The sequence below is a fragment of the Lutzomyia longipalpis genome, chromosome 4 (genome assembly GCF_024334085.1).
Source record: "Lutzomyia longipalpis isolate SR_M1_2022 chromosome 4, ASM2433408v1".
NCBI lineage: Eukaryota > Metazoa > Arthropoda > Insecta > Diptera > Psychodidae > Lutzomyia > Lutzomyia longipalpis.
This window is the reverse complement of record NC_074710.1, coordinates 6991582-7019572: the sequence shown is the minus strand read 5'-3', so window position 1 is coordinate 7019572 and position 27991 is coordinate 6991582. Positions and strand designations below refer to the sequence as shown.

Genomic DNA, 27991 nt, shown 5'->3' with positions numbered 1-27991 from the left:
ACATTATTACTTATCTCTGGGTAATTAGCAAATGGGAAACGATTTAATAATGAGTTTGAAAGAGAATTAACTCTGAATTTTGTTTACATAAAGAGAGGGAGAACGACTCAATGATGGGTACAGGGTGTTACGATTAAATGGATGGGGTGGCTGGGTTGGATTGCTTCATTCAATTTCTATTATGGCACCCAAACCCCCAAGTGCATTGGCTCTCATTTCTGCGTGTGGTTAATTTATGGAAAATCGTCTGTCTTTTCCCATGGGATATTTTCTTCTCACAAGGGATGAATTTGTGTGGATGGAAAATCATTCTTTCCCATTTTTTCTTTTTTCTTTTAATAAACCCCTTAAGGTTGTGGTGGGGATTGAGAGGAAGGACATGGAGAAGAACGATGATGGTGTATCAGGTGGATATTTTTATACATTCTAAAGGATATTATAGGCTTTAATTTCAACTTTATCCGCCCTTCTAAGAAATATTATATATAAAATACATCAATACAGAATATAGAAGAGAAATCAATGATAGAGTGAGAGAAAGAAAGAATCCTTCCACCCAACCCTAGACGGAGATTTCGAATCTTGAACGCTTTTCTGTGACACAATATAAGCTCAAAAGCTCCCAAGGATGCCAAGGATATACCTTAGGTACACACACGCACAAGAAATCTATATTTGGTCTAACCACCCTACACGTCTATACCAGGAGTTGAATCCCTAAAATCTGCAAAAAAGGATCAAAAACAGAGGATTTTACCTTTCAAAATGTTACCTCAACCATCACGTTCTCTACAAGTTTTCCACAGAAATATTTTTTCTTGGAATTTTTAACAATTTAAATGCATTTTCCGCCCCTTCTGTGAATGATGACCTTCAGGAGAGAACCTCCTTCCCCATAATAACTGACCAAATGAAGAAACTCAAGTCACATCCCTTCTTTTTTTTGTAATTTATTCCATCTCTTCTTCCACAGTGAGATTTAGAAATCACCCCAGTGCGAGGGGGAGGAAAATTCAATTAATTTGCTGGGAAAAACTTTTGCTTGATGGAAAAAACAGGGAGATTTTTCTCATTACATTTTCGGATTGAAATCATTGGAATATGAATTATTTTTCAACACCCCGTGAAATCCCCATTTCGCGTGAAATTGTGAAAATCCACCCTTGGGAAATTATGAGTCAATTACAACAAATAAATCTCACGATGGAGGCGTTGAAAATACGCAATTTTCTCTTTTTTTTCCAAGAGAGAAGAAGAAAACAAATTCCCTTCTAATAAAAATATGCGAGTTATTTATAATTTAGACAAGCAAAGAATTAACGATGGATGGATTCTATTTAGAATGATCAAGGGACTTTTTTATGATTGACTTTTACAGAAGATTGAAGAATTCTTGAGAGAAAAAGAAATTCGCAGCAATATTATTCGAGTATTAGGAATTTTTCGAAGGAAATATTTTGTCAATATTTACAAAGATTTAGTCCGAAATTGTAAGGCAAAAATAAGTTTCGTTTTTTTAAATTTTGTGTAATTAATTTAAATACTTAACAAAAAGTTCCGAATAATGACCAATAATGAAATGAATATAAGCTTCTTTACTTAAATATTGACAAAATATTTATTTAGCAGGCTTATTTATACAGATAGCTATTTAAAGCAATTTCTTTTAATAACCTTTAGGAAAACAACCCTTATAATATGTTGCGAATTATGTATCTACAGCAACATCAAGAAAGCAAGAAATATTGTAAAGAAATAAACGTTCCGACAAGTTCAAAAATATTATATAGAATTAAATCTCGTCGGGGGTGTATCTTTTAATTTGGCTAATTATAGAAAAACATCTCATTTTGCCTTTTTAGCAATTTACACCATGCTGAAGAAATCTCCATCCACTCTGTCACCTAAAAAGTCTCACGGAAAATTTAATTATAGCATCTCACAGACGTATTACGGATGGGATATCAAATGTGATGGTGCCACAAAATAGGACGCTTATATTGCGAGGGGGGGGAGGTGTGGGAGGTAAAAATGTTTTAATGAATAGCTTGTAATTATTTCACTTGCAAATTCAAATGCCACAGAGAGAAATTCTTGTCGTGTATTCGAGTGAGAAAAAAAGGTAAAATTTCACTCTGTTGTGTATAGATTCAACAGGTTTCCCTGCGATTTTATCAGGTAAACCCACCCCATGTTTTTTTTTTATCCTACCCAGAACCACCCTAAGCCATGGTCTCGTTCTCCGTATAAAACGATACAATGGTAGTGATGATGCTATCTATCGTCATGACTACAGGTGAGGAAATTCTATATAGGTAGATAAAAAGGGAAATCTCCTGAATAAACTTTTTTTTCTGTAAGGTACTATTCTCACCTCTTGATGAAGCCTGAAGAGAGATATACAATTCAATATATTTAGCACTCAGTGTCACTCAATTTTCACATCAAGTTCATTTTCTTCTCTTTTTTGGGGAAATGAATACTTTTCTAGAAATTTTACTTGTTGCTTTCCTATAATCGGATAGAATGAGCTTTAGGTTCGCCGGAAGCGTCGTTGATAAGAAAAATTGTGTCTAGAGAAACACAAAGATTTCCCAAGCTTTCGGCAAAAATCTGTCTGCCTTCCTCAGGGGGTCTAGAGGAGAGATTTTATTGAACGAGGAACAATTTTAGCTACATTTGATGAGAACAAAATTATAAAATTAAGAAAAAAATAAAAGGAGAAAAACTTACAAAATTTGTGATAACTTAAAGCTCTAGACTCTGTCATTGATAATGAAAAAAAAAATACATAATGAAGATGAGCCGAGGGGGCGAGGAAGCTATGGAGATACAAAGTTTCTCTAGAAACAATTATTCTTATCAACGACGTTTCCGGCGAGCCCAAAGCTCATTCTATCCGATTCGTTCAACGTCGTTTCTACTGATTCATCACTTTCCTATAATAATCTATTCAAAACGAAATACTTGGTGTTGGCCACGAAGTGGAACACTAATTTTGCATTAAAAGCTCTCCTTAGAATAGTTTCAATGAGCAGCCAAGTCAATGAATACTTCCTTTGCGTTTTTTTCTTAATATTTATCAACATTTTTAGTTTTTCTGGTTATATTTAAATTTTAATAAAATATTTTTTTCACAGAGTTAAATGTTTAGCTCAACAGGAGCTTTTCTAAAGGATAAATTTAAAAATATATATATTTTTGGATATGAGATTGAAGAGACAATTTAAAGAATTTAACAAATAAATTTTTTTATTCCTATGCTCCTATTCTTTTTAAGTTAGTTTTTAATTTGCTTTTAGTTTTCAGTAGTTACATAAATTATTCCTTTTACGTGAACAGAAAAACTATAACATTTTGTGGTCAAGATCATTTAATAATGGGTCCTATTCGGCGACTAAAAAATCCTTGAAATCGTTTAGAAATTTCAGAAGAAATTCTTAAAAGTTTAAAGTATTTCTTGGTCGCTGATTAGGACCTTATATTTCAGGTAGGTAATATATTTGCATTTGTACATATTTTCCATTTAGTTTACCTTACACCCCACCCCCAACAAAAATACAATGAGAAACCTTTTTTCTCAGAAATCAACCGTTAAATGTGAAATATTCTCAACATAATTCCTCGTGTGGAAATCCTAAAATATACTTGGGAAAAAGCTCTACGTAAGCATGGTGGAAAAGTCACAAAATGATTAATAGATGTGAAATGGAAAATCATATGGTGTACTCTTATGTACTTCGTGGTGTTAGATCATATTGCACACAGCGAGATGTTTGAAATTTCACACAAAAAATTTGAGAAATGAAAAAATGTTCGCCATTGATTTGTCTCATTTTTTTTGCACCAATTCATCATGATGAATTGATGAAAAGCATTCAGAACAAATTCTCAGATTTTCTGCCATTTTTGACACCAAAAAGGATGATGGGGTGGATGTTTCATGAACGTCGTGAAGTCATCCATGAAGAAATTCTTGTGGCAACGAGGGAAGAGTTAGAGCTCAAGTAAAAGCTCTTTATTGATTTATCTCACTGCAAGTGACGGATATGAAAGTTCGTAATCATTCACTTCAAGAAGTTCCTACATTTAATTACAACAACCACCCTCATACACCCTTTCGTATCTTACAGAGAAGGAAAAATTATCAGGAAAATTTCTTTTAGGTAGGTAGTAATTCATATCAAATGACTAGATGAGAATGAAACTTAAAAACTTGAGTAATTAGTTATTCTCGTTATTCTAAATATAACTACAAATTAACCGAGAAGATCGTTGTAAAAAAGCCATATTATTTACATATTCCAAAAATACAAACATTGACGTCACCAATGTGTTTCATGTTATTTTTTGCATGAAACGTTCGTACTAATGTTTCATAGATGTAATTAAACAGACTGTTTTTTTATGTTTCATGTATTTGAGGAGACAAGAAACACAATATTAATATCGTTGATTGCATCTTTGTTCAAATCTTTATCGGTTTTCTCCCAATGAATGAATTCCCTTAACCCTTTCGAGTCCACTTGACACACAGAAACATTGAAACATGGGATTATTCGTCTTCTTTTACGTAATTTTATCGTATGACCAACATGGAAAATTAATTAAATAATTAAATAAAATGTTTCACGTTTGAGTCGAAAGGGTTAAATTTTATAAATTTTAAAGTAAATAATTTAATTAGAATATGGTAATAATTTTCACCCGAATTACCTACCTTATTGGCTACAATATAGATTAAAAGCTTGGCCCAATTGATACGTACACCACACAAATTCTTCGTAAGAAATCAAATTGTTCGTATGTGTATGGATTGTGTGGAAAATCACGGGGAAATTCCCAAAGCGTCGTATATACAATTTGCCTTCTGGCAGCAAAATATTTCCTCAAATATATTATTTCTCCTATTAAACTCCCCAACGAGAGGCAACCAAAAATGATGAAATTATTATTAAAATTGTGTGCGGTGAAGGATGATTTGCCACCCCCTTTGCCACCCCCAACCAATGTATATTATTGATTAATTTTCCTCGCAATGGGAAATTCCTTGCGATTGACAAAAGCAAGTGGAGGGAGTGATAAATTCAACTGTTCATTCAACCCATGACCCCCTACATATCAAGTCCAATGAATTCTCAGAAAAAAAGCTCCACTAGAATTATGAGAATTCCATTAATGAGCATTGTAAGAAAAATATGTATATAATTTTATGATTTATTGCACGTGGAATGTTAAAATTAAACCACGATGCGTTACAAATTGCAATTATTTCCCCTCAATCTGGGGTTACGTACGGGGATTACATGCGGATTTCTCTGTGAAATTAGGTGCTTAACACTAAATCTGTATGCCTATTATTTTAGGAAATTGTTTCACCTGGTATTGATGATCCCTATCTATGTATATAGGCAGTGTGGGAGCAATGAGCGCGGCTAATTCACAAGATAAATCAACCTAAACAGACATTTGAAGCTTCAGCTTTTCACACCAGCACTGTATTAATCCACTTAATGGCCCTAATGGGAATACTATTCTCTTAATTTATTGGCAATAGAACCGCGCTAGAATGTTGTCAATTGTACTGAAGGTAGATTAATCAGTTTAATTGTAAATGCAAATGGAGTAAATGGGGGATAAAATACGAAATATCGTTATACCTAAATGCCGAAATAACTCATTGTATGTTTATTTTCAAGGTATTTAATTAAAATTTCGTTTTACTTTTTTTTTAAATTTTTTAATTGATTAAATATTCTGAGAATTTAATGCTTTTTAATTCAATTACAGTGAGGCTTCGCAGTACGTTAAGTTCGTTAAATGAAATCTTCACCATATGATTAAACTGAAAGAAGTAAAATGGGCTCACTGTAAGTAATTTTTTTTAATAAATCTTTAAAAAATAAGATAAATATTAAATTAAATTCTTATTAACTGAAACATACATACGTATACATACTATTTAATTTATTGTTAACTTAATTTTAAATGCGCGCTCTTACCAAAGATTTAATGAAACACAGAAACATTTCATTATTCGTTTTAATCCTTTTGCGTCCAACGTAAAACATAAAAACATTGAAACATGCACTCTTTTATAACGATATTTATTCTATGAATGCTCCCAGAGAACATCTTCTTCGACTTCTTCTGCGTGAATTTTAATTAGGAAAAACAATTGAATTCATAAAAAATTGGGAAAATGAAATGTTTCATGTTTGGGTCCATGGTCCAAAAAACGCGAAAGGGTTAAGAGAATCATCACTGTATTATGCTTCATAGAAAATCATATAAATTTGCAAAAACCCTCATAGAAGATCTAAATGAAATATTCAACGTGAAGAGGTTGCGTTTCTTTCTTCTCTACTAAGGCTACCCGCAAGATTATAAATTGTCTGACAAACTTGGTAATGAAAGTATCCTGCTGAAATGGATACTCATCACTAAACGCACGTCTTGCCTTTTCCATTGAGTGGATAACCTGCCACAATTAATTCCTTCTATTGCATTTATAAATTTGTCATTAACTTCCACGAGTTTGTTCGTGAGGGTTAGCTGGATAAGCGTAGGTGTATCAAGAAGGTCAGACTGAATATCATCTCAATAAATCTTCTCGAGAAGGTATTTCTTCTCTCTCCTTTTTCAACCTTTTTCCCGCAAACATTGATGAGAGTGAAGAAAAAACGACAACAATTTATGGATTTTTCGTGAAAAAAGATATGTTGGATGTTGCTGAATACTAAAATAGTAGCTATGTAGGATTTTCAGAGACTGACCTCGAGTTTTTCGCAAACGACCATGAAATTTATTCTCACACTTCTTTGTACGTGTTCGAGGAGAAAATTTAGACGTGGAAATGTGAAATGATTCAGTAAATTTGAAATTAAGCTAAAAAATGTTTTCTTTTCAACATTTCAAATTATTTACATTGATTCTTGTGGACGAAGTGTTGACTTTGTGAAACAATGTAAAATTGAAGGATTTAAATTAAAGGAAAAATGCGTTGAAGGATGTATTAAATTTTGTATCAATTGAAGGATTTTCTTTAGGGAGCTCAATGAGAAATTTTCCTTCAAAAAAATTTATTCTCTTGATATTTTTCATCTTACAGAGCTCCAGTATTTTTTTTTACTTTAGAACAAGATAAATAAATTCTTTATGGTATTCCAGACACACACCATGTGCCATAAAAATTATTGCCTACTCTGTATTTTATTTATTATTAAGAAAATAATAAATAAATATTTTTTGTTTGGCTTAATATATCTTCTTTTAAATAACAAAATTACTTAATCTTTTATAGCACAGTATGTGTCTCGTCTGTGTGACTATTAAATAATTATTTCAGATCAATTTCTTCAAACGTTTTCCATCAAATTATTCGAGAAAAAAAATTATCAATTAATTTTCAAGGAAAGCAAAGAAAAGATTTCCCACAGATTCTGAGCCCCGAAAGACAATCAAAAGTCCTCAAAAACTCATCCCAAAGATTGTCCGATAATGAAGTTTGCCAAAGTCGTTACCACTTCTTGTTTAATGAATCAAAATAACTTTTGGGGTGGAGTTTATGAAACTCCAATTTGAATAATATTTACCTAATTTTCCCTTCTATATCGGATCATCTTTCGTGCATTATCACCCCCTGAGTATTATCTTATGAGGCTGGAGGGATTAAATGGTGGTGGTGTGTGGCGTGGTTGCATCCGGAAAGACGAGCAAAATTCATCTTCATGGCGATGGGCACAGGACACCCATAATATGCAAAGTTTCTTTCAAGAATGATGGGGGGAAATACAAACATTCTAAGCTTCTATAACGCAGCAATATTCATTAATCATTTTCCATCCTGGCATGCCATTTGCCGTCACGATTAAGCTTCTTCATGGGCGTCTTGCAAATAATTTTGCGGATATTTCCACATTGTAGTTTACGTGCTATAATTAAATTAATATGACGAAGAAAATCTTTTGGACAAAAGACGATGTGAAAATGTGCCGTACAGAGAGAGGGAGGCAAAAACTCATTTATCTTGTCGTTTACAATTAAAATTACTCCACAATGTTTGAAGAATAAGTAAATAATGTTAGCTATATACAATATTTATGTATTATATATAATTCCTAAAGTCAATCGATCGCACCTTTTGTGCAAATGACTCTGATTTGCATTTACTTAACAACAACAACAACAAAAATAAGCCACTTTTTCGCTCTTGATTCCTCCATAAATTCATCAACTTCGTGCTTTTTTTTCCCGGAGAATTTTTATAACATCTCCACGCAAAGGCAATGATAAATTATTGGTGATTTTTTATACCACCTCTACTACCCCAAAAACACCCGCATAGAACACCAATACCTTCGGACTTCACGCGTGCAAAAATTAGGCCAAGGGTGACATATTTTACTACTACATACGGTAAAGCTCGCATATTTCATTTTCTTTAGAGCTTTCTTAGCTTTTCCCATGGAAATTGTGAGAAGGAAAAATCTACCTCTTCGTTGAGCAATACGTGCCAATCAAAGTTTTTTTTTTCTTTCTTCACATCCGTCCATCACACATAACCCCTTTTCTTTTTTTTACGCAGAAATCCTTTTTTTTAAGAGGGTGGAAAGTACTTTTTCAGCACTTTTTCATCACATTCACACACTAGAAGAAGAATTAAGTCTGTAGAAATTTTGAGGAATTTAAGAAAAGTCTAAAGAGACAAAAAAATCAAGAATATTTTCAATTGATTTTGATTCTGTGTGGGAAATTTATTTTTCTCCTTATTTTTAGTCACAGAAAAGTTTTATTTTAAGGTTTTGTTTTATAGCAATTTCTTTTATGGTAGCCTAGATACACACCAAATGCTATAAAATTTGTCATGTAAAATATGTTGGTAATCTTTTATAGCCACAGTTTACAAATAGTTTATCTTCCTGCAATTTGTGAGTAGGGAGTTTTCTTTATTTAATACATACAAAAATACTCTTATATCGTATAGCTGAGACACATTTCATGCTATAAAATATTTTGGTATTACTCTCTTACAAGGCAGGAGAGGTAGAAAAATATTTTCTGCGTAATAAATTCCGTAGGTGTAAAATTAGCTGAGATTTTTATCCAAATGTCCATAAAATATTACGATATTTCCAAGTACATGCCTCTGAAAAATAACCATAAATTATTATGGTTATAAAAAAGGTTAATAGATAAAAGGAGAATAAAATTGTCTCTAATTTTTTGTTTATTGAATAAATTGAAATGAAATAGTTCTTACATTATTATTCACAAAAGTTTCACTAGATATTTACATAGCCTGACGAGCAAAAAAGCTGATTTTTTATAGCATGAAATGTGTCTTGGATAAAAAACTTATTTTTAAATCAATTTTACGATTTTTTCCCAAACAAAACGAATTTTAAAAAAATCCTTGAAAGCAAAGTCCAATGAAACTTCTGCAAAAATTCAAGGACAATTGAATAAAAGATAAGAAGAAAATTCAAATCATTTAAGGAAGATAAAGAGGGATAACTTTAAAAGTGGCTGCAGTGAAATTTTTATTACATGAGCACTTGTGAGATTCTGGTGTACGTGAGTAAATAGGAATTCTCTAAAATTCATGAAAAGCTTCTTTGAGTTACAAGCTCATGGAAACCATACTTTTGTTCGCAACGAAATAGCTATAAATATTAAATTGGAGTCCTCGTGTGTCGGTTATCTCCCATGCAATGTATCACCGATTCACATGGTATACTACATTCCACCCCTTGCGCAACATTTTCGGAGGAATTTTCCTTCCATGAAAATTTATTTGTTAATGTTAGAGCAAAATATAAGAAGCTCCTTCTGGCACGTCTATATGACTCCCAAAGGATATTCGCGAAGACAATTAGAGGAAGCCGTAGCGAGTCATTAAGATTTCATTGGGGGGGATCTAAGAATTAGCTAAATTACTCGAAAAAAATGTCGGATTTTCCATCGAAAGCTCCACGCTGTGAAAGCTCTGTACGTGTGGGATGAAGTATCGGCATGGGAATTGTTTATCTTTTCTTTTTGCAAAAGATTTTTCAAATATCATGACCTTTTTCACGAAGAAAATTCTCATTTCCTCACGAAAAATTCCCAGAAGCTTTACAAATAAGATGGAGGTACTTTTTAACTGACAAGAGGTCATTATCCTTTCTACAACGATAATACCAAAACCTTTAAATTTTGCTCGTTGTGCTTTATGGCAAAAAAACATCTCGTTTTTCATTCTGAGAAATATCACATTTTCCCATCGAATGGGAAACTCAAACCAAATTAATTAAAACCCAATATAATTTATGGTACGTGTCAGGTGAAAAAGCCCTGGAAATTCAAACCAAAATTTGAATTATTTCACATAGGTTAACGCAGCTTTAAGCTTTTTTTTTGTAAAAAACACTCCTAGCCCCTTTTTTGAGGGGTTCACCGCACCGCCCCACAGGTAATCGATGGATTGTTGTGAAAGTTGAAGCATTTATCATTTATCCCCGAGCTAAGGGGATATCCCTGTGTAAGTCACATTGCAAATGATTCCTAATGGATATTAATGAATGCCAAAAAAATCAATTGCCATAATTTTTGTACAGAGAAAAGTTTAGCAGAGAGAGAGAGGCCTTAACCTTGCCTTAAATTCAATTTGAAACTTGAGAGAATAATTTTGCCAGAAAGTTAGAATTCAAATTAGTCGAATTTTCACTTTAAATTCGAATCTCTTTTACACATCTTCCTGCAAAATTTTGTTTAATTTCCAGGAAGAACCCAATTTAGGTGTGCTATTATGTGCAGAGGACTCACCTGCTCGTCGTGGAATTGACACTGGTATTACTGCGGGAACGTCTCGAGATAATGGAGTCTCCGCAATTGACGACGGTACCTTTGCTGATGGAGAACGTGCGGAGACGATAGAGGTCGTCACTCTGGCGTGGATTGTACGGCCTTTCCGGCAGTGAGCACACCCTTGGCCGGATGTGATCCGGAACTGTGGGCACGGAAGGTAAATTGGAAGAAATAGACACCCAGTTATTATTATCGTGCACAATATAAAAGCATTTATTATATATAATTCAACAGAAAGTCTGTAATTTGTCTGAAGCTTCCAGGGGCGTAGCCAGGGAGAGTCTTTGGGTGTCCGTCCAAACACCCCATAATTTTTTCAGCTGAAGTTCAGATATTTTATTAAGGATCAAAACCAATTATTTTCAAGCAAAAAGAATTGAGCAAAATAGAAAGGGGATTTTATATAATTTAAAAAATGTTACAAAAACATTAAACGTTAGAAAAAAATACAAAATTTAAAAAATGTCAAACGTTAGAAAAACAGCATCAAATATTTGAAATATAAAATCGGAGAAAAGAAAACGTTGGAAAAGAATTGTCCTGCATTAGAAAGGAATGAACAAACGTTAGAAAGAAAAATTTATGTCAAAACTTTAAAAATAAGTATCACGTTTTATTGTAAAGTGTTAGAAGCGAAATGTCAAAGTAAAAATAAAAATCAACAAACATTTAAATTTAATTTCAAAAAATTAGTCATAACTTAGAGAAAATCTTTCAGTTTAATAACAAACGTCATCTATCCATATAATAAAAAAGGTCTGTTTGTTGGTAATCAGTCGTGTTCGGCTATACAAATCTAAACCGTTTGACCGATCGCGATGAAATTTGGTACAGAGGCTCCTTATAACAGGCGGTTTCGAGTGGCCGTATTCCTTTTCCCCCCAAAGTCCCCTTCAGGTAGCCCCCATATAAAAGTCATGCATTTTTTGCGAATTTTTGAATTTGGCGCCTGAAATGTTGTATAAAAATGATTTCTTCTCTTTGCAAATTTTTTTTTCTTCGGGTTTGATAAGTGGCCCCAATCTACTTTCAAATTATCACAATTTTTCCCTCTAAAATTTGCACGAAGCGCAACAAATCCCCGCGAAGTGTACCGAGGAAAATGGGAGCGAAGCAAATATTTACCTCGTACAAAATATGTACTCTGATTTTTTTCTTTATAAAGTTTTTTTTTAATTTATGTATTTTATACTTTTTTCAGCGTTAAAATTCAAAGCCTACTGCAGAATGAATCTCCACCAGTTTTATTACATTCACAAAATTGTGTAGCAAGAAATCTCAAAAGACTCCTCGTTAAGACCAGCAATCCCATCGGAGGTGAGATTACTCGTAGTTAAAAAAAGAAACATCAAATGTTAAAAAAAAATTATCTTAAACATTAAATTGTGACATAAAATGTTAGAATAAAAACTTCAAACATTTGTAAACAAATGCTAAAAATTGTTTTGTCCAATATTTATCCGGATTTCTAACCTAACATTTTTACCATTACATTCAATGGGGATGTATGAGACAGAAAATCAAAATTGTACTGAATTTTATGTGAATATCTTAGGTTAGAAATCCGTGTAAATATTGGACAACCCAATAGTTTTTTTTAAATCTATGTACAACGTATTTAAAAATTTAAAGAAAAAATCCGAATCGTCCCCTTGAATTTCTGGCTACGCCCCTGGAAGCTTCCTTCGTGATTAACTCTTCCTTCATGCTTTACGCGAGCTTCAAAGGTTATTAAAACACTTTTCTAGTTATTTTAATTATCTCTTTCACTGTTTTCATTGAAAAAAGTTTATTTTAAAAGCTTCTTCTTAAATTTATATTATTTTACTATATATTTCAACCTTTACAAAATGCTCAATTCCAGATGTTGCTCAACTCTTTAAGCTAAAAGATAAATCAATAAATTCACCTTTTGGCAAAACCACATCATTTGCGTCATTATTGGCACTACAACGAGAGTACTAAATCACATAAGTGGCCATTTATTGTCCCTAATATGGGGTGGAAATGGAATAAATTCAGCAATAACTTGCAATATATTGCGCAAACTTCCAACATACACACGCGGAAGATGATCCCATGATAGGATTAATGTTATAGTCGGAATTGCTTGTTAGACAGCAATTTATAAATGTTTCCTTCCCCCCCTCATGCTATGTATTGTCTAAAAGGCAGCAGAGTTGAAGCTAGTTCCCTTATTTCAGCAAATGTGTGTGAAAATTTGTAATAAGAGGGATAAAAGGAGGAAATGAAAATTTAGACTTTTCATAAAGAAATCTTTAGAATTATTTTAATTCATTTTTTTTAATTATAATTAGGTATTACTATATTTTTTTATTTCGTGGTTTTCCTTTTCTCCCAATGATTTTTTCTTTGGGCAGTACATTTTTCTTGAACAATACAAATATTTCCAATAAAATTTCATTAATAAAATAAATATAGAGATATAAATTATATAGAACATAAGCTATAGAAAACTTTTCAATGTGATCCTTCTCGCAGTTTTCTATACAATAAATGAGAATTCCAATTTCTTCTGCAGGGAGCAAAAAAAAGTAAAAACCTGAGGTGGGGGGATGTGATTGAAAAAGTCCATTTCAATTCTATTTAAATTACTAAAGTTTTATATTTTTCACGTCACGCACCGCCCTTTTAGAGTTCCCCAAAACAAACCCTCATAAAGTGGAGACAAACACTTTTCGCCTCACCCCCACACCACGCAATTTTCCTTAACATACAAAATCACATTCCACGGAGGACACGCCGCGTGACATTCGCAATATTTCTTTCTCCTCGTGTAATTTACAAACTGAGGGAAGAATTTTTTTTTGTAAAAATTTCTACGCCCACGCCCATCCCCCAAAAAAACAACAACACAAAGTAATGTAATACAAGGTAAAAAAGTTTTTTTTTATATCGTATATTTTGCAATTTTTATCTACCACGTTTGGTGATGAAAATTCTGAATGGATGATGGTGTATTTGCCTTTTATGTTTAACGGAGATTAATTTCATGGATTAATAAAAATACATTTTCACCCCCAAAATTTGCCCTATAATCCCTTTATGAAGCAATTTTATCTCTATATACGCGCAAATTTAATGAAATCGATTTTTCATTCTTTCTCCTTCATTCCGTGTATGAGGTATAATAACACAAAACCACAGAAAAGTTTTTAATAAATCAAAGGAAAACTTTTAAAAATAATCTCTCATGAAGACTTAAAAAGATCCTCTATGGTTGCAAAATCTGATTTTCATTACATTTTTGCCTTTTTCCTCAATTAAAGAAAGTTTTTTTTTAAATTTTTTCTTTAATAATTAAAAATCTGTAAAAGTGCAAATTCCCTAAAGTACATAAATAATGTGAAAATATCGTGAATAATTTTCTTCGAGTTTTTACCCTGTCTGTAAATAATTTCTTAAAATTCTCCCTTTTTTTGAGTAAACAATACCAAAAGTGAAGGGAAAGATGTCAAAATGGACTTTATGCTAAAATATTCACGCCTTGGGGCCTATTGCAGATAATCACAGCACTTCTCAAGACTTATTTTGCAAAAGCAAAGCCTCAGTAAGAATGCCTTTTAAGTGGGACATTCTCTTGACATCAGACTTCTAACGTTGAGTGGCTAATTTTCATTTAGGAATTACCCCCTCAACCTCTTAACTTTGCTCCTTCTTAACAACAAAATGTGAAAAGACGAAAGGTTCAGACTAAAATAGATGAGAACGAAAACCAAGGGGCAAATAATTGATGAAAAAAGAACGCACAGAAAAAAATACCAAGGATAAGTTGTCTTAATTGATGAATATTTTAGGAGTAAGAAAATTACATCTAATAATCCAATTTAATGTCTAATTTTGTGACAATTTATTACCCAAGAATTATTAAACTATTTTCTCAGAGAGACCTAAGTTGCGATTAATCACTGCGGCTACTGATAAAATTGTAGACTCGCTTTATCCGTAAATTGTTGTTTACCCTTTTAGCATCCTTATCACGGTTTGGGGGTGATGCCAAAATGTAAATTAAATTAAATTGAACTTAATTGAAAAATCAACAAGATTTTGCATTGTCTCGAATTCGAGAATGTTGCGTATTTTTTCACCCCCTAACCCCTTTCATTGAGAGTCAAAATTTACCATAAAGACTTTTAGGGGATGCTGAATGAGGACGAAACTCCGCCCCATTTTACCTTCCTTTTGGACCATCACCAGGAGAATGGGGTGGTTGTGTTCTCTCCCCAAAATACACACTTATCAATTTTCTCATGATGATGGAAAGTGTTTACGTTGGCAAATGGAAAATGTGATGAGGAAAAGAGGCTCCCCTGATGTAGTGAGTGCCATAAACATTTATTGCGGTGATATGTTCATGTTATATGGTATGCCCTTCTTGCTTCATCGTGTCTCAAGGAGCTCTATATGCTATTATGCCTCCACACTAGCATCTTTTTCACCTGCTGGATCCTTCACACCACACCAACTCCTGTGGCGCTTCATTCCTTGTGGCTGATGGGGCAAAGTAAGTGGAAATCGTATTTTTCTATTTTCCAAATCATATTTCTTCCCCTCTTCACATTACAATGGAACTAAAACATGGAGTGTTGTGTGTGCGGCCCACACATCATACTTTTTGGCCTAATGCTCATGATGGAGCGCATTACGGGGTGACATATATTTATTTTCATCTTCTTTTGCATTTTCCAAAGGAAAAAGGAAGTAAACGAAAGATTTTTCTTCATTTTCACTTGATGTTCTAATAATTACATACACCAGGGATCTAAATTGAAATCAAAGATGGTCACAAACCAATAAAGACAAATGGAAGAGAAGCGACCTAACCTCACATTTCTTAAAATTTTTAAAATCTCCAAAACCGTTAAGATTTTACGTGTTTTTTTTTGCTGTTCTAGAAGTTCTAGAATATGTACATAATATGGGACGAGTTTGTCAAAATATGCTTCGCTCTCCTCAATAATTCTCCTTAAAATGAGTTTTCAGCAGCGCCGTCTCCTTTAATAAACATCTACAAAGATGATTTGTGAATGCTTTGCGTTTTATATTGTCGGGTTAAAACCAAAAAGAAAAAAATAAAAATATAGGAGAAAAAATCCAAAACTTTATGAAACAACCTTATAGTTGTTAAGAGCCGATTTTAAGTGGTCGCCGAAGGAAAATTTACCAACTTTGATCTCTAAAATTGTTTGTTTTTGATCGAATATTAACTTTTAAATGGAAAAATCTGCTCTCTTTGTTAATTTATCTTGAAAATTGCTCATTTTTCAATAATTTTTAATAATTTTAATTAATAAATTCATGTCAACTCACCAGGAAGTTCAAGAAAATTAGATGTTCTACGTTGTCGCCCGCGACTTGTAGCTTGAAATGCCAATGGTCCAATGTCCTCATTGGAAAAGATGGATGAATTGGACACGGCACTCTTCATGGACTCCCTGGAGCTACGTCTACTTGCCAAGTATGCTAAACCACCCTATTTTGTAAAGAATAAAAAATAATTTCTCTTTGCGTGAGGGTAAAACACACAAAATTCTTACTTTTGAACTTCCTCGACGTCTCGGGATGGAACTCACGGATGTTTCCGCTTCCAAGGAATCAGTGAGATCACTTGTGGACTTCCGACAGCGCTGTGACACAACACTATCGGAGCATGTGCGATCCAGCATAAAATGTGACTTATGAATGGCCTAAAAAAAGGTCAAATACGAAGAGAAATTTTTTTAAGGGGGGTGATTGATTGCATGTCAGTTAATGAAATAATTCTAAAAATATCTTTTTTTGTCATCATGAATTATTCAACGGCTTTATTTAAATGATTTGTTTTCTTTCATGTAAAATTGGGGAAAATATTTATATTTTAGCCATGAATATTACCATCAAATTAAAGTATTTTTGGGTTGTGCTGCAGACCTGAAGAAGGAGATAAAAATCTCCGAAATTATAGGAATAATGTCAACATTTGTGGTATAAAAAGATTAATTTTCCTTGCAAAAAGAAAATTCTTTTCGTGTTTTTTACGTTTTTAAGAAAAAAAAAAGAATCTTTTACATATTTTCTTCAAAAATTCTTTTAAAATAAAACTCTTTAAAAATGTCTCTCTAAGTAGCAAAATGATACCATATTAGTTGGTAAACATTTAATTTTAATAAAGTCAAAAGTCAAAGGCATCCCTTTATATTTACACGTCTCAATTGAAATTAGTTTGCCAGCGTTCACGTAGAGAAGACGCCACAAAGAAACGTTTTCTTGTTAAATTAATAAAGAAGCAATATCAGTTTCATAATAATGCAACAACCCACGCACATTGAGGGTGCATTTTGCCACAAATGAAACCCTAAGTAGGGAGTTTCCGCACTTTATTATATTAATAAAGTTCATTTGCAACAGACAGACAGGAGATGAAATGCATTTCATACCTGATATCCTGGATTGGGGGTAATGTTGATGGCATAGCGCCTCTTGGAGTTACCTCTGCGTGCATGATGGGAGTCTGGTTGTTGTACCACCTGCTGTTCCTCCGTTGAGTTGTGCCTGGATGTTGCTGCATCCGATGTACCCATCTTACTGGCACCTGTCTCATCGGTCAGGGCACTACTTTCACTCTTTGTTAAACTACCCCCACGCCCACAATCTGTGCTACTACACATCGCCGTTGTGGCTGTACTCAGTTCCGATTCCCCCGAAAGGGTGGACTCCGTCACGACGGAATGGCGTTTGGCGTCGTATTTGAAATCCATCCCATTTTCCCCGCCACCGCGTACATCAAACACCCTCATGGGGTAGTTCTTGCTTCTGGTCCCATTGTGACGGCGATAGTGCGCCGCTGGTGATGGGGGTTGTGCCCCACACCCACTACTCATGCTGCCGCCGTCGAAGCAATTGAAATTGGCTTCCTCGTGTGATAAGGGTTCGGCAGGAAAATCAAATTTTCTGCCTAAAACAACGCAAAAGGGGATGTGAGTTGTTTTTTAAATTTTAATTTAAATCTAAAACCACCCCTTGAGCAAAAAAAAAAATTTTAATAAATTAAAGAGAAACTTTAAATTATTTTCTTTAATAAAATAAAGCTCTGTGTGAGGAAAGAATGGGTGTAGAAATGCTTAAAGAGAAGGGAAAAGAAAGGTGGTTTGGGGGTGGGTGAGAAAAATGAGACGACAAGAAGAAATTACAGTGAAATGTGGTGAAGCGTTAAAATAGCTGCCACGTCTTTTGCAGCATTACGTGGAGGCTTTTACACGGTGTGCGTAGATGTGAAACCACGATTAAAAGAACAACTTAATCATCGAGATAAATTTAGTCAATTAAAAGTGTGGGGAAATTTAACGTAAATGGGTATCATTAAACAAGCCAAAAACATAAGTTAATTTAAATAAAATTCAAGCATTTACTTTAACTTTTATCAAGATATATTGCCGTAGGACAATAGACACGGGTTCTACGGGCTCTACTATAAGCACACCTGTTAGGTAAATAGAAAGAAGTCTTTTCTGGAGACAGAAATATAGGATATAACAATTAAAAAACCACGAATATGCATAAATATTCGCAAAACTTAAAGAATATTCGCGAACTATTGCGAATATTTATAAAAATTTGCTAATATTCTGTACCTAATATTTTAAAAATATTCCTTATATTTTGCGTATCGTTTGTTTTTTTTTTTTTTGTACTGAGCAGAGTTGTATTATCTTGAGAAAAGTATTTGACAAATTATTCATCAAATGTTGAGAATATTCTACAGGTAATATTTCGAGAAATAAACTAATTATATATAAGAATATTCTTTAAAAAGTTTTCAATTCATTTCGTAAAAATTCATGTACATTGTACAATTTTACGAATACCTACTTCTAGGGAAAAGAATATTTGTTTCTAATACCTGAATATTCGTAATATTTTTTTTGAATAATATGAATATTAAATGAATATTTTTTAATTTTTGAATTAGATGAATATATTCGAATATTCGATTGTTTTTGGAATTATTCGATTGATTTTATTAATATTCCTATTTTGCGGACATTTTGTATAGTTTTACGAATATTTGTAGTTATTAACGAATATTTGTTTAATTACTTGAATATTCGTTATATATATTTTTAAATTATGGTTCACTAAATATTCGATTGTTTTTTTGAATATTCAGAATAACTCTGTTTTTTTTTTATTAATATTTGATTATTTTGCGATCATTCGTATTGTTTTGTGAATATTCGATTATTTTAGCGAATATATTCGGTTGTTTTAACAAATATTCGGTTGTTTTTATTTATTGTGCGAATATTTGTATTTTCTTCTTAATATTCTTAATATTTATAAATATTCTTAGCATATTCTTATTATTTTGTGAAAGTGGCTTCTAGTATAATGAAAAATTCATCATATTGAAGCATGTATTGAAGCGAATATTTTAAACAATCATATTAATTTTAGCAAGAATTTCAGGAATATTGCTTAAAAAGCATCTTATGAATAAAAAGTCTTAAAAATTGCATTTCTTCGTAACTAAATAAACAAAAAAAATTATGTGCCTTTCTCAATGCTTATATGGGCACTCAGGGGGTGAATAATGTGAATTTCAGCCTTGATTTTAGCACATCAAAGGAATATGCAAATGCCCCATTCTTTTCCCTCCCGCCCGCACACCAACTTCCCTCTTGTTTGAAGGAATTTCTGCTGACAGCAATGCAAATTTCGAAAGGCATTTCGCGATGTTACGAGAAAAGTGAATTGTTGGGGGAGAAAATTGAATTTATGAAACGATAAGGGGAGACACTTTGGGGGTTGTTGCTTTCCCTTTTCACATCGTCCTTACCTTTGCCCTCGTACTTGGGGCTAACAGCATCGTAGATAAATTTGCGGGATTTCGAGGGTCCTCGTGGCGATGGTGGTACATCGTAGTTATAGCCAGAGCAATGAGGTGAACTGTACTGTGACCGATGGATGCTACTTGTTGGACTTTTTGCTTCAGGGTAATCGAATTTGGGTCCTTTTATCGGACTTGTGGGTAGTTTTCTGAGCAAAAAAAAAGTGCAAAATATGATTAAAGTTCCTTATTTTAGCATAAAGAATTTAAAATTTAAATTCTTTTGTTTAAGCAAATCCCACCTTGGCGATTTTGGACTCTTTGGCGGTGGTTCAAAGGTAATAGAAGGCGATTGTGGGGGTGATGAGTGATTCGGATCAAAAATATCAATGGGTGGGGTGTTACAATCATCCCAGGATTGTTGCTGAATTTTTGGCGCCTTCGGACTATGCGGTGGAGTTCGCTGACTGCTCATTATTCACACAAATAAATTTCAATTATTCCACAATAATTAAAATCAATTTTTTTTCTCCTGTTCACTTCACACCATTCTCTTTGTTCTTGGTACCCCCAACACTTTACTCTTCTTCATGCATTGTGGAACAAATTAGCACGAAGCACCAGCGCTTTGTGTATATGCCCAGAAGACACAAATCACTAATTATCACACGTCAATGATAAATATTTCCATCATCGTGACACAATCTCTGCACTTTGACGATGAGTGAGCTGATCTGAAATGAAAATGAATTTGAGACACTAATTTATCATTTTCACATCAAACTCATGTATAAAATGATAAATTTGTCATTAAAATTCAATTGTTTATTTATAGAACACAAATTTCACTTGAATTACATTGCAAAAATTAAATTATTATTCACAAATGAAGGCAATTTCCTATACATTTTGCATTCACTCTGAGCGCTAAGGGAATTCGTAGTATTTTGTAATAAGTTATTTCCTGGATTTCCTGGGGAAATAATGTACTGGAATGTCATTTTGTGTAAGTTAGTAGTTTGAATAGAAGGATGTTTATACACTGAACACGCAGAAAAAACATGAAAAAATACATTTATTGCATTCCTTTACATGGCGTAAAAAATCACGTCGAAAATTACCCGGCTGGACTATAATTTTCTTACATTTATTACGCAATCAAAAGCAAGGTCAGAAAATTTTTGAAAGAATCAGTTACTAATAAATTTCTTTTTCACAATGGTCTGAAAATGTGTAAAAAAAAATATCAGAAAATTAAAGTCCAGCCAGGTAGAGCTTTTTGACATGCCCTTTTCTCAATTGTCATGTATAAAAAAAAAGATTTGTGGGGTTTTTCAATCGTTTTAAAACATTTAGGCGACATTAAATACAGGCTTAACTGAAGAATAATAAATTTTAAAACATCTTGTAAGATTTTGAATTCATGAAAAAATATTATAGCAACCTAGACACAGACCAAATCGAACAATTTTTATTTATTTATTTTACTTTATCAATCACAGTCATTTTTATATTAAAACCTAGAGGAAGTTTAAAGATTTCCTTATATAGGATTAAAAAATAAAATCAGTCAGAAAATCTAAACTTATTTTATAGCATGAATTGTGTCTAGGCTAAAAGTTCTTTACCCTGTCAATAAAATTGAAAAGTCTTGATAAATCAACCCCAATTTGTCTTCATTAAAAATTAGTCTTAAGATAAATTTAGACATATTTTTTTAGGCTTCCTCTCTCGAAGTAAAGTTGGTTCTTTCACCTTAAGAAATAATCTCAAATAAGATGAATCATTGAGCACGAAAATCCCTCCCCCTCACTCCACCGAAAAAGAAAGGAAAAACGTCATATCAAGCATCCATATGTGAGCGTGAAAATGCTGATTTATTTAGCAGAGAGTGGAGTGAAATCAAATTGTCGAGCCATCAATGTCTGCCAGCAACGGCGGTTGTTGTGTGCGGGTGGATTTCCTCAAATTTGTACGATCCGAAAATTCGTTCATAGAGAGCTTTAATAAAATAAGGGGGATAGAGCGAAAGCTTTCGATGGTGCCTCCTCTTGATGTTTCAAATTATTTTGTGTGCAACAAGTGTTTTAGTCAGTATGAGTGAATTTACGCTGTGTAATTTTCCTACCCTTATACCACATTCGCCCCCAGGGTTGCTGTATGACCCCGCACCGTCCGCATTTTCTCCACACACAGTGGTGCCTGAGTGGGAAGTTGTTTTATATCGATATGTAGCACAACAACACCATACAACCGATGCAGAGAGTAGCAGCCTGCTGGCTAGGGGTATAAAATTGATTCGATTGAGTGACATCATTGGCTAATAAATTGGCAATAATACTAAAGGGATTATATGCGAAAAAAGAGGTTCTCTCCTATACGTTAATTGTTTACTTATTGCTCTCTTTTTTTATGCAACTTATTGCCTGTAAAAGCTCACCGATCCATCGTGCTTTTAATCTCTTTCTTTAAATGATTACTAAAATTACCAAGAAGCCAATATTACGTAATATTCTGAGAAAATATTTCAAAGTAATACCTTCTCATCAGATTAACACCCCTAAACTAAAATAGATAGAATACCTATGTAAGGAAATCCCCATAGAACCGTATCCTAAAGCACATAAAATTTCCTTTTGTAGCGATTTATCATTCTTTTCAACGTGATTTGCTCCATTGAATGGGGATGATTTCTAAAAGCGAAAGAGGGATTTCATATGATAATTTTTGCATCATACAATAATCCTTTTGTACGAACGCAGACACAATCTCTTTGCCATATATTTTATCCTGTGAAAGGGACACCCAACCCACCCATTTGCTTAAACCACGGGAACGGGGAACTCTCAGTGGGGAAACCCCATGTGACATTTTGCTTCCTTTTACCAAATGGACCGGGGTTTGAGGAGATCTATTGCTTGGTACTCAGAAAAATGTTGTTGGTAAATGGGTAAATATAAGTAAATTAAACTAAAAAAAAAAACTAGCTAAAATGTCGGTGAATTATTGCTAATTTAGTGAATTTATTGACATATTTATGGCGTTTACAAAATAATTATGAGAAAATTGTAAATTTTAAAGATTCAAATATCTCAGTAAAATGTTGGTAAAATATGGTTTTTGGAGTGAAAACCAACAATTTTGTAAATTAGGTTAAAAAAAATTATTTTCTCTGAAAAAATATTGTTCTAATTATCTTTTATAAAAAGAAAACTGTCCAGTCCATCGGATTCATATTTTTGTTGAAAATGAGAACTTATGAACTAAACTGATGTTAATTTGGTAAAAGTTTCTCCAAAACGCGGGAAAGGACTACAAGAGATGCTGGGAGATTTTGAATGAAGTGGCAGGTCGCGAGTCTGAGAGGAGAGGAATAGAAGAAATAATATCACGAAAGGGACAGCGGCTGATTGAGCGCGACGAACAGGCTGAGGAGCTCAATGACTTCTTTGTCAGCATTGTGGAGGACCTCACGGCTGGTCGGGTCAGGGATGTCGTTGCTCCCTGGCCGGACTTTCATATAGACGCGAGTTTTTTCCTCCGTCCAGTAACCGAGCGCGAGGTGCTAGGGATTATCGGAGGCCTCAAAACCCAGTCAGCCCCAGGTTTGGATGGAGTATCCAATCGAATATACAAGAGGACCTCGCTCAACATTGCTGGCATACTCACCCACTTAATTAACTGGTCATTTACGACGGCAGTTTTTCCTCGCATTCTGAAGACAGCAGTTGTGATCCCAATACACAAGAAGGGCGACAGGGATCAATTGAATAACTATAGACCTATCTCTTTGATCTCGGCAGCGTCGAAAATTATGGAGAGGGCGGTACATAGTAGAATTGTTGACTTTCTCACACTGCATGGCTTTTTCTCGCGGAATCAATTTGGCTTCAGGCGCGGTATGGGATGTGAGGACGCCATCGCTCGGCTGCTTGGATTACTGCATACAGAATTGAATGTTGCGAAAGGGAGAAAGGCTGCTGTTGTATTCCTGGATGTAACAAAAGCATTTGATTCTGTAAGACAGGATCTACTACTTGACAAAATGGAAGAAGCCGGATTTCGAGGTGCCCCATTGGAATGGATGAGGTCTTATTTACTGGGCCGTCGACAAAGAGTTGCGTTGGGCCAGCACACGTTGAGTAGCCCGAGGACTTGCGAAACGGGTGTGCCTCAGGGATCGGTGTTAGGGCCGCTCCTATTTCTCATCTATCTTAACAATCTGCTTGACCGCAGCCTGTGGGCCAGAATGACGGCATATGCCGATGATGTGGCACTATTGTACACGGGCCCATCAGTGAACGGAATTGTTAGAATGATTGATTCGGACTTTATTGAAATAAGAAGGTGGATGGATTACCATGGACTTCTCGTCAGCAGCAAGACAGCTGCAATGTGGTTTGGAACGAGTGACCAGCCGAATTTGATCTGTCATTCTCCTGATTGCGGCTTGCGTTGCCAGAGGTGTGATGGCGACTGCATTCCTATTCACAATGTCAAGGAATTTAAATACCTGGGCATTGTTATAGATGACTCCCTAAGGTGGAGCGCCCACATAGATGGAGTTGTGCGCAGCATTAGGTCGCTGGTCCGGCAGGTGTTTGCCTTGAGGTCGTTATGTTCGCCGGAGCTTCTGAGAGCATTTTATTTCGCAATTGGAGAGTCAAGGCTGCGATATGGACTTCAATTCTGGGGAGCCGCATGTGAAGTGCACAGGAGGCCTCTTATGGTGGCGCAGAAGGGAGCGATTCGTGCCATGTCTTTTGCCAGGCGCCTGGATCATACCAAGTGCCTGTTTGTGCAGTGGAGCATTCTCCCCCTGCAACATCTATACGTCTATAGAATCGTGGAAATCTATACAAGACGTGGTGTCGGTCACTCCTTCTACTTTTCAGAGCACATGACAAGGAGGGGGACACGTCAGATCGTCCCTAGGCCAAATTCAGAACTCTTCAAGAGATCTATGAACTACCTCGCTCCATTAATTGTTAATAACGTTAGTGATTTGATATGTCCAGTGGAAATGTGTAATGTCAGACTGTTATTGTTGAGTGATTTCTTTGATACCGTGAAGACTCTGATGATGTCGAAATATGTGGGATAAGTGTGTATGAATAAATAGATGAAAGGGGAAGGGGTCCAAACAGCCAATAAGGCTCGAGATTCCCAGAGTCTCTCAAATATGTTATAATATTGAGATGAATAAATTATATTATTATTATTATTATTATTATTAAATGGTATTTTAGAAGGCTCCATCTAATCGTGACTCAGAAAAAAACTAATTGAGACTCAATTCCCCTTTTTGCGACTCAACTCTTTTCTCATTAAGACTCAGCCTTTGACTAATGTAGACTCAATTTTTAACTAATGTAGACTCAGCTTTTACCTTATGGTGACTCAATTTTTAACTTGTCTGTACTACATAATAGTTAATGTAGTCAAGGCAACGTTAAAAATTAAATTTTGTAAAAGATTAAATAATTACAAGTCTTTCTGGTGACAAAAATATTAACTTTAAAGTAAAAGAATTACGATATACTAACTTTTACCAACAAATATTACTAATTACTTTTTTTTTCTGTGTAAATTTCTTACTGTATTAGACCTATTAGAAGACATTAAACCCCTCCCAACACTACAATGTAACCCCGTGGTGTTGGCAAGGAAAGCTTCTCTATTAACGACCCTTAACAACACACTTTGACATCAAGATAATATTACGCGATGGACATAAAGTTAGCCAAATCTCCTCTAGCGCAGCTTTTAACTTAATAACGTTCAATATCCTTTTTCCAATTTTCCTTTAAGAGAAAATCGAATTATTTGGGGGAGCTTTTGGAATATTTTAGCGTACCTTATATCCCAATTTACTATTTAGGATTATTTATTTAGGTAATGTTTCTTTGATGTTACAAAATTCTCATGAGTTTAGGTTGAAGACGTACAATACGTCTTACCTAAAATTCTCTTATGGTTACACACGACCTCATTCTTCACTGTCTATTACATTTCCACCCCACATGTGCTCCCCAAAGTCATATTTTCATGTTGATTGACTCACGTGAAGCGCAAACGGGATGTGAGAAGTGATTTCCGCGCGACTCTTAGGTGATCGGGAGGGGGAGGTGAAATGCAAAGAAACCGAAGGTGTATTGCTATCCAAAAATACGTTGGATTTCAATCTCGGTACGTTCGTGGAAATCACACCATGTTTGCTATTGTGCTTTCCTCAACAATCATCCCCCAAACCACTCAAGTACATAACCATTCAGTGGTTGTAACTTTCATGTGTTATGTACACATAGTTTTCTTCTTTACCACTGAGAAATTTTCCAATTTTCCCTCAAACTCATGCCAAGTGACAGATATTGAGAAAGTTCCTCGTATGCTTGGCTGAAATTTTCTATGCCAAATGCATCATCGGAAAATTATTAAAATTTCTTTTGTAGTTTTTTTTTTAAATTTAAAAAATCTGTTCGTAAAAACTAGGTATTGGTTGTGGTTTATTTTGGAAGGAAAACTTTCTTGGGGAAAATTTTCTCTTTTACGAAAATTACTTTCTATTGATTTTATTATAAAGTTGTAAATTGAAATTATTTGTATCATGACACGTATTATATCAAAAACACTTCAAACTAAGTTTTGATTTTAATTAATTTAAAGCTCTATAAATTCATTAAGAACTCTACAAATTCGTCGACACTTTAGCCACTTGAGCTTTTACCCACAAAATTCATTGTCAGTTCCAAATGTTCGCCAAATATACATATATTGTACTCTCCTTGTCACGCTACACAATTCCCAAAAGCCCCATTAAAGTATGAGGAACAATTGCGAAGGTTTCTGGGGTTTTGTGAAAATTGATGACCTCATGGGGATATATCTTTTTGGTTCGTCATTGGACTTTGGTTTGGAGAATTGTTCTCTATTGTCACACATTTCCTCATTATTGGTGTCGTAATTTAGCATTAGCAGGTGACGGATCTCCTCCCCCTTTTCAACCCACCCTGCCACCCTTTTCTCAGTTGTATTATCATCTCAAGTTTCCCTCTCTGAGAGAGTGACAGGAAATTGCTACTTGATTCCTTGTGAATCAACCGTAAGGCGATCTTCTGCCTTGTCTTCTGTGCACTTTTTCTTCTATGAAATTATCGTGATTTAATGGACTTAAATTAATGAGAAGGTGGGTATTTGGGTTAAAGACTTCGACGTCATTCACACGGCAAGAGGAGTCATTAGCCATATAGCCTAGCCACCCCCGTTTGCCTACAATCGACCACTTCCAACCACCAACAAGTGAACGAATGGACGAGAGAATGGCAAAAAAATTGAGGTAAAATCTACCGAATGAATGCCAATGTCGATTTTCCAAATGGGAAGGAAAGTAAATCCTCAGCAGAAGAAAAAAAAATTGAACTTCCCAACATCATTTATAAGTAGGTAGTTGATGTATTTTTGGGTAACAACGATGGCTTTTAGTGGCCATGTTTGTTTGTTCGTGAATCCCTCCGTGTGGATGGCTTGTTCTCACACGGGGCCCGCACCACGAATCTTTTTGCTGCCCCAATATATAAATTACACAAACCACTCCCAACATCGAGTCGGAAAGTCAACACTACATACATATGTATACAACATACCCCCCAAAGACTTTGGGCAACACGAGAGGATTCAGCGACAGAGATGGATGAAACTTCCCCCAATTTTTGGATTGCCTCACGATTGTGGGATTTCACCATCACCCCCCAACTTCCAAAATAAAGGGTGAAAGAAGAAAATTTCGGATTCCAAAATAGGTTGGAAAAAATCACGTACAACGGCAATTTAAAATTCAGTTGTATTTTTTTTAATTCAAAAAGGTTTTCATTATTAATTACATCATTTATGTAAAAGTGTTTTATGCGAGGAAAATAAATGAAAAATTAAATGAAAAGAAAAAGGTGAATTAGGTTAACGATTAAATAGTTATTATCCCTACTTTTTAACCCTGATATACCCATAAGTTTTTTTTTAGCGAAGACTGATTTGTCTCAAAGACTTGTCTAGAAAAATTAATTCTTTACCAAAAATAATTCTAGAAATTCGGCGTATAAAGTTTTAAAACTTTCCTTTTCACTGAATTTATTTGATTTTTTTTTTTAAATCCCACCCTTTAACCCAGATAGGTCTAAAAAACCGTAGTTTATAAATGACCGCGCAATAACTCAAAGATAGAATAGTAAACATATTAAGACAACAAGAACAACAACAACAAAAAAAAACACAAGAAACACTTTGATCGGCCAATTCAATTTATTTGATTTTTATTCAAGG

General features: G+C 34.2%; 1 protein-coding gene across 3 annotated transcripts in view; it reads right to left on the bottom strand.

The window, feature by feature from the left end:
- LOC129795941 (uncharacterized) overlaps window positions 1-27991 on the bottom strand; it is a 53928-nt gene that overhangs the window by 10881 nt on the left and 15056 nt on the right. For 2 of the 3 annotated variants that reach the window (XM_055837507.1, XM_055837509.1), the window contains exons 2-7: window positions 19978-20409; window positions 19685-19884; window positions 17286-17803; window positions 16407-16556; window positions 16180-16342; window positions 10807-10990 (exon numbers count right to left, since the gene is read on the bottom strand). In XM_055837507.1, the coding sequence (XP_055693482.1) occupies window positions 10807-10990; window positions 16180-16342; window positions 16407-16556; window positions 17286-17803; window positions 19685-19884; window positions 19978-20150 (1388 nt within the window). In that variant the 5' untranslated portion in view covers window positions 20151-20409. The remainder of the gene's footprint in view (window positions 1-10806; window positions 10991-16179; window positions 16343-16406; window positions 16557-17285; window positions 17804-19684; window positions 19885-19977; window positions 20410-27991) is intronic. The other variant, XM_055837508.1, reaches the window with a different exon arrangement.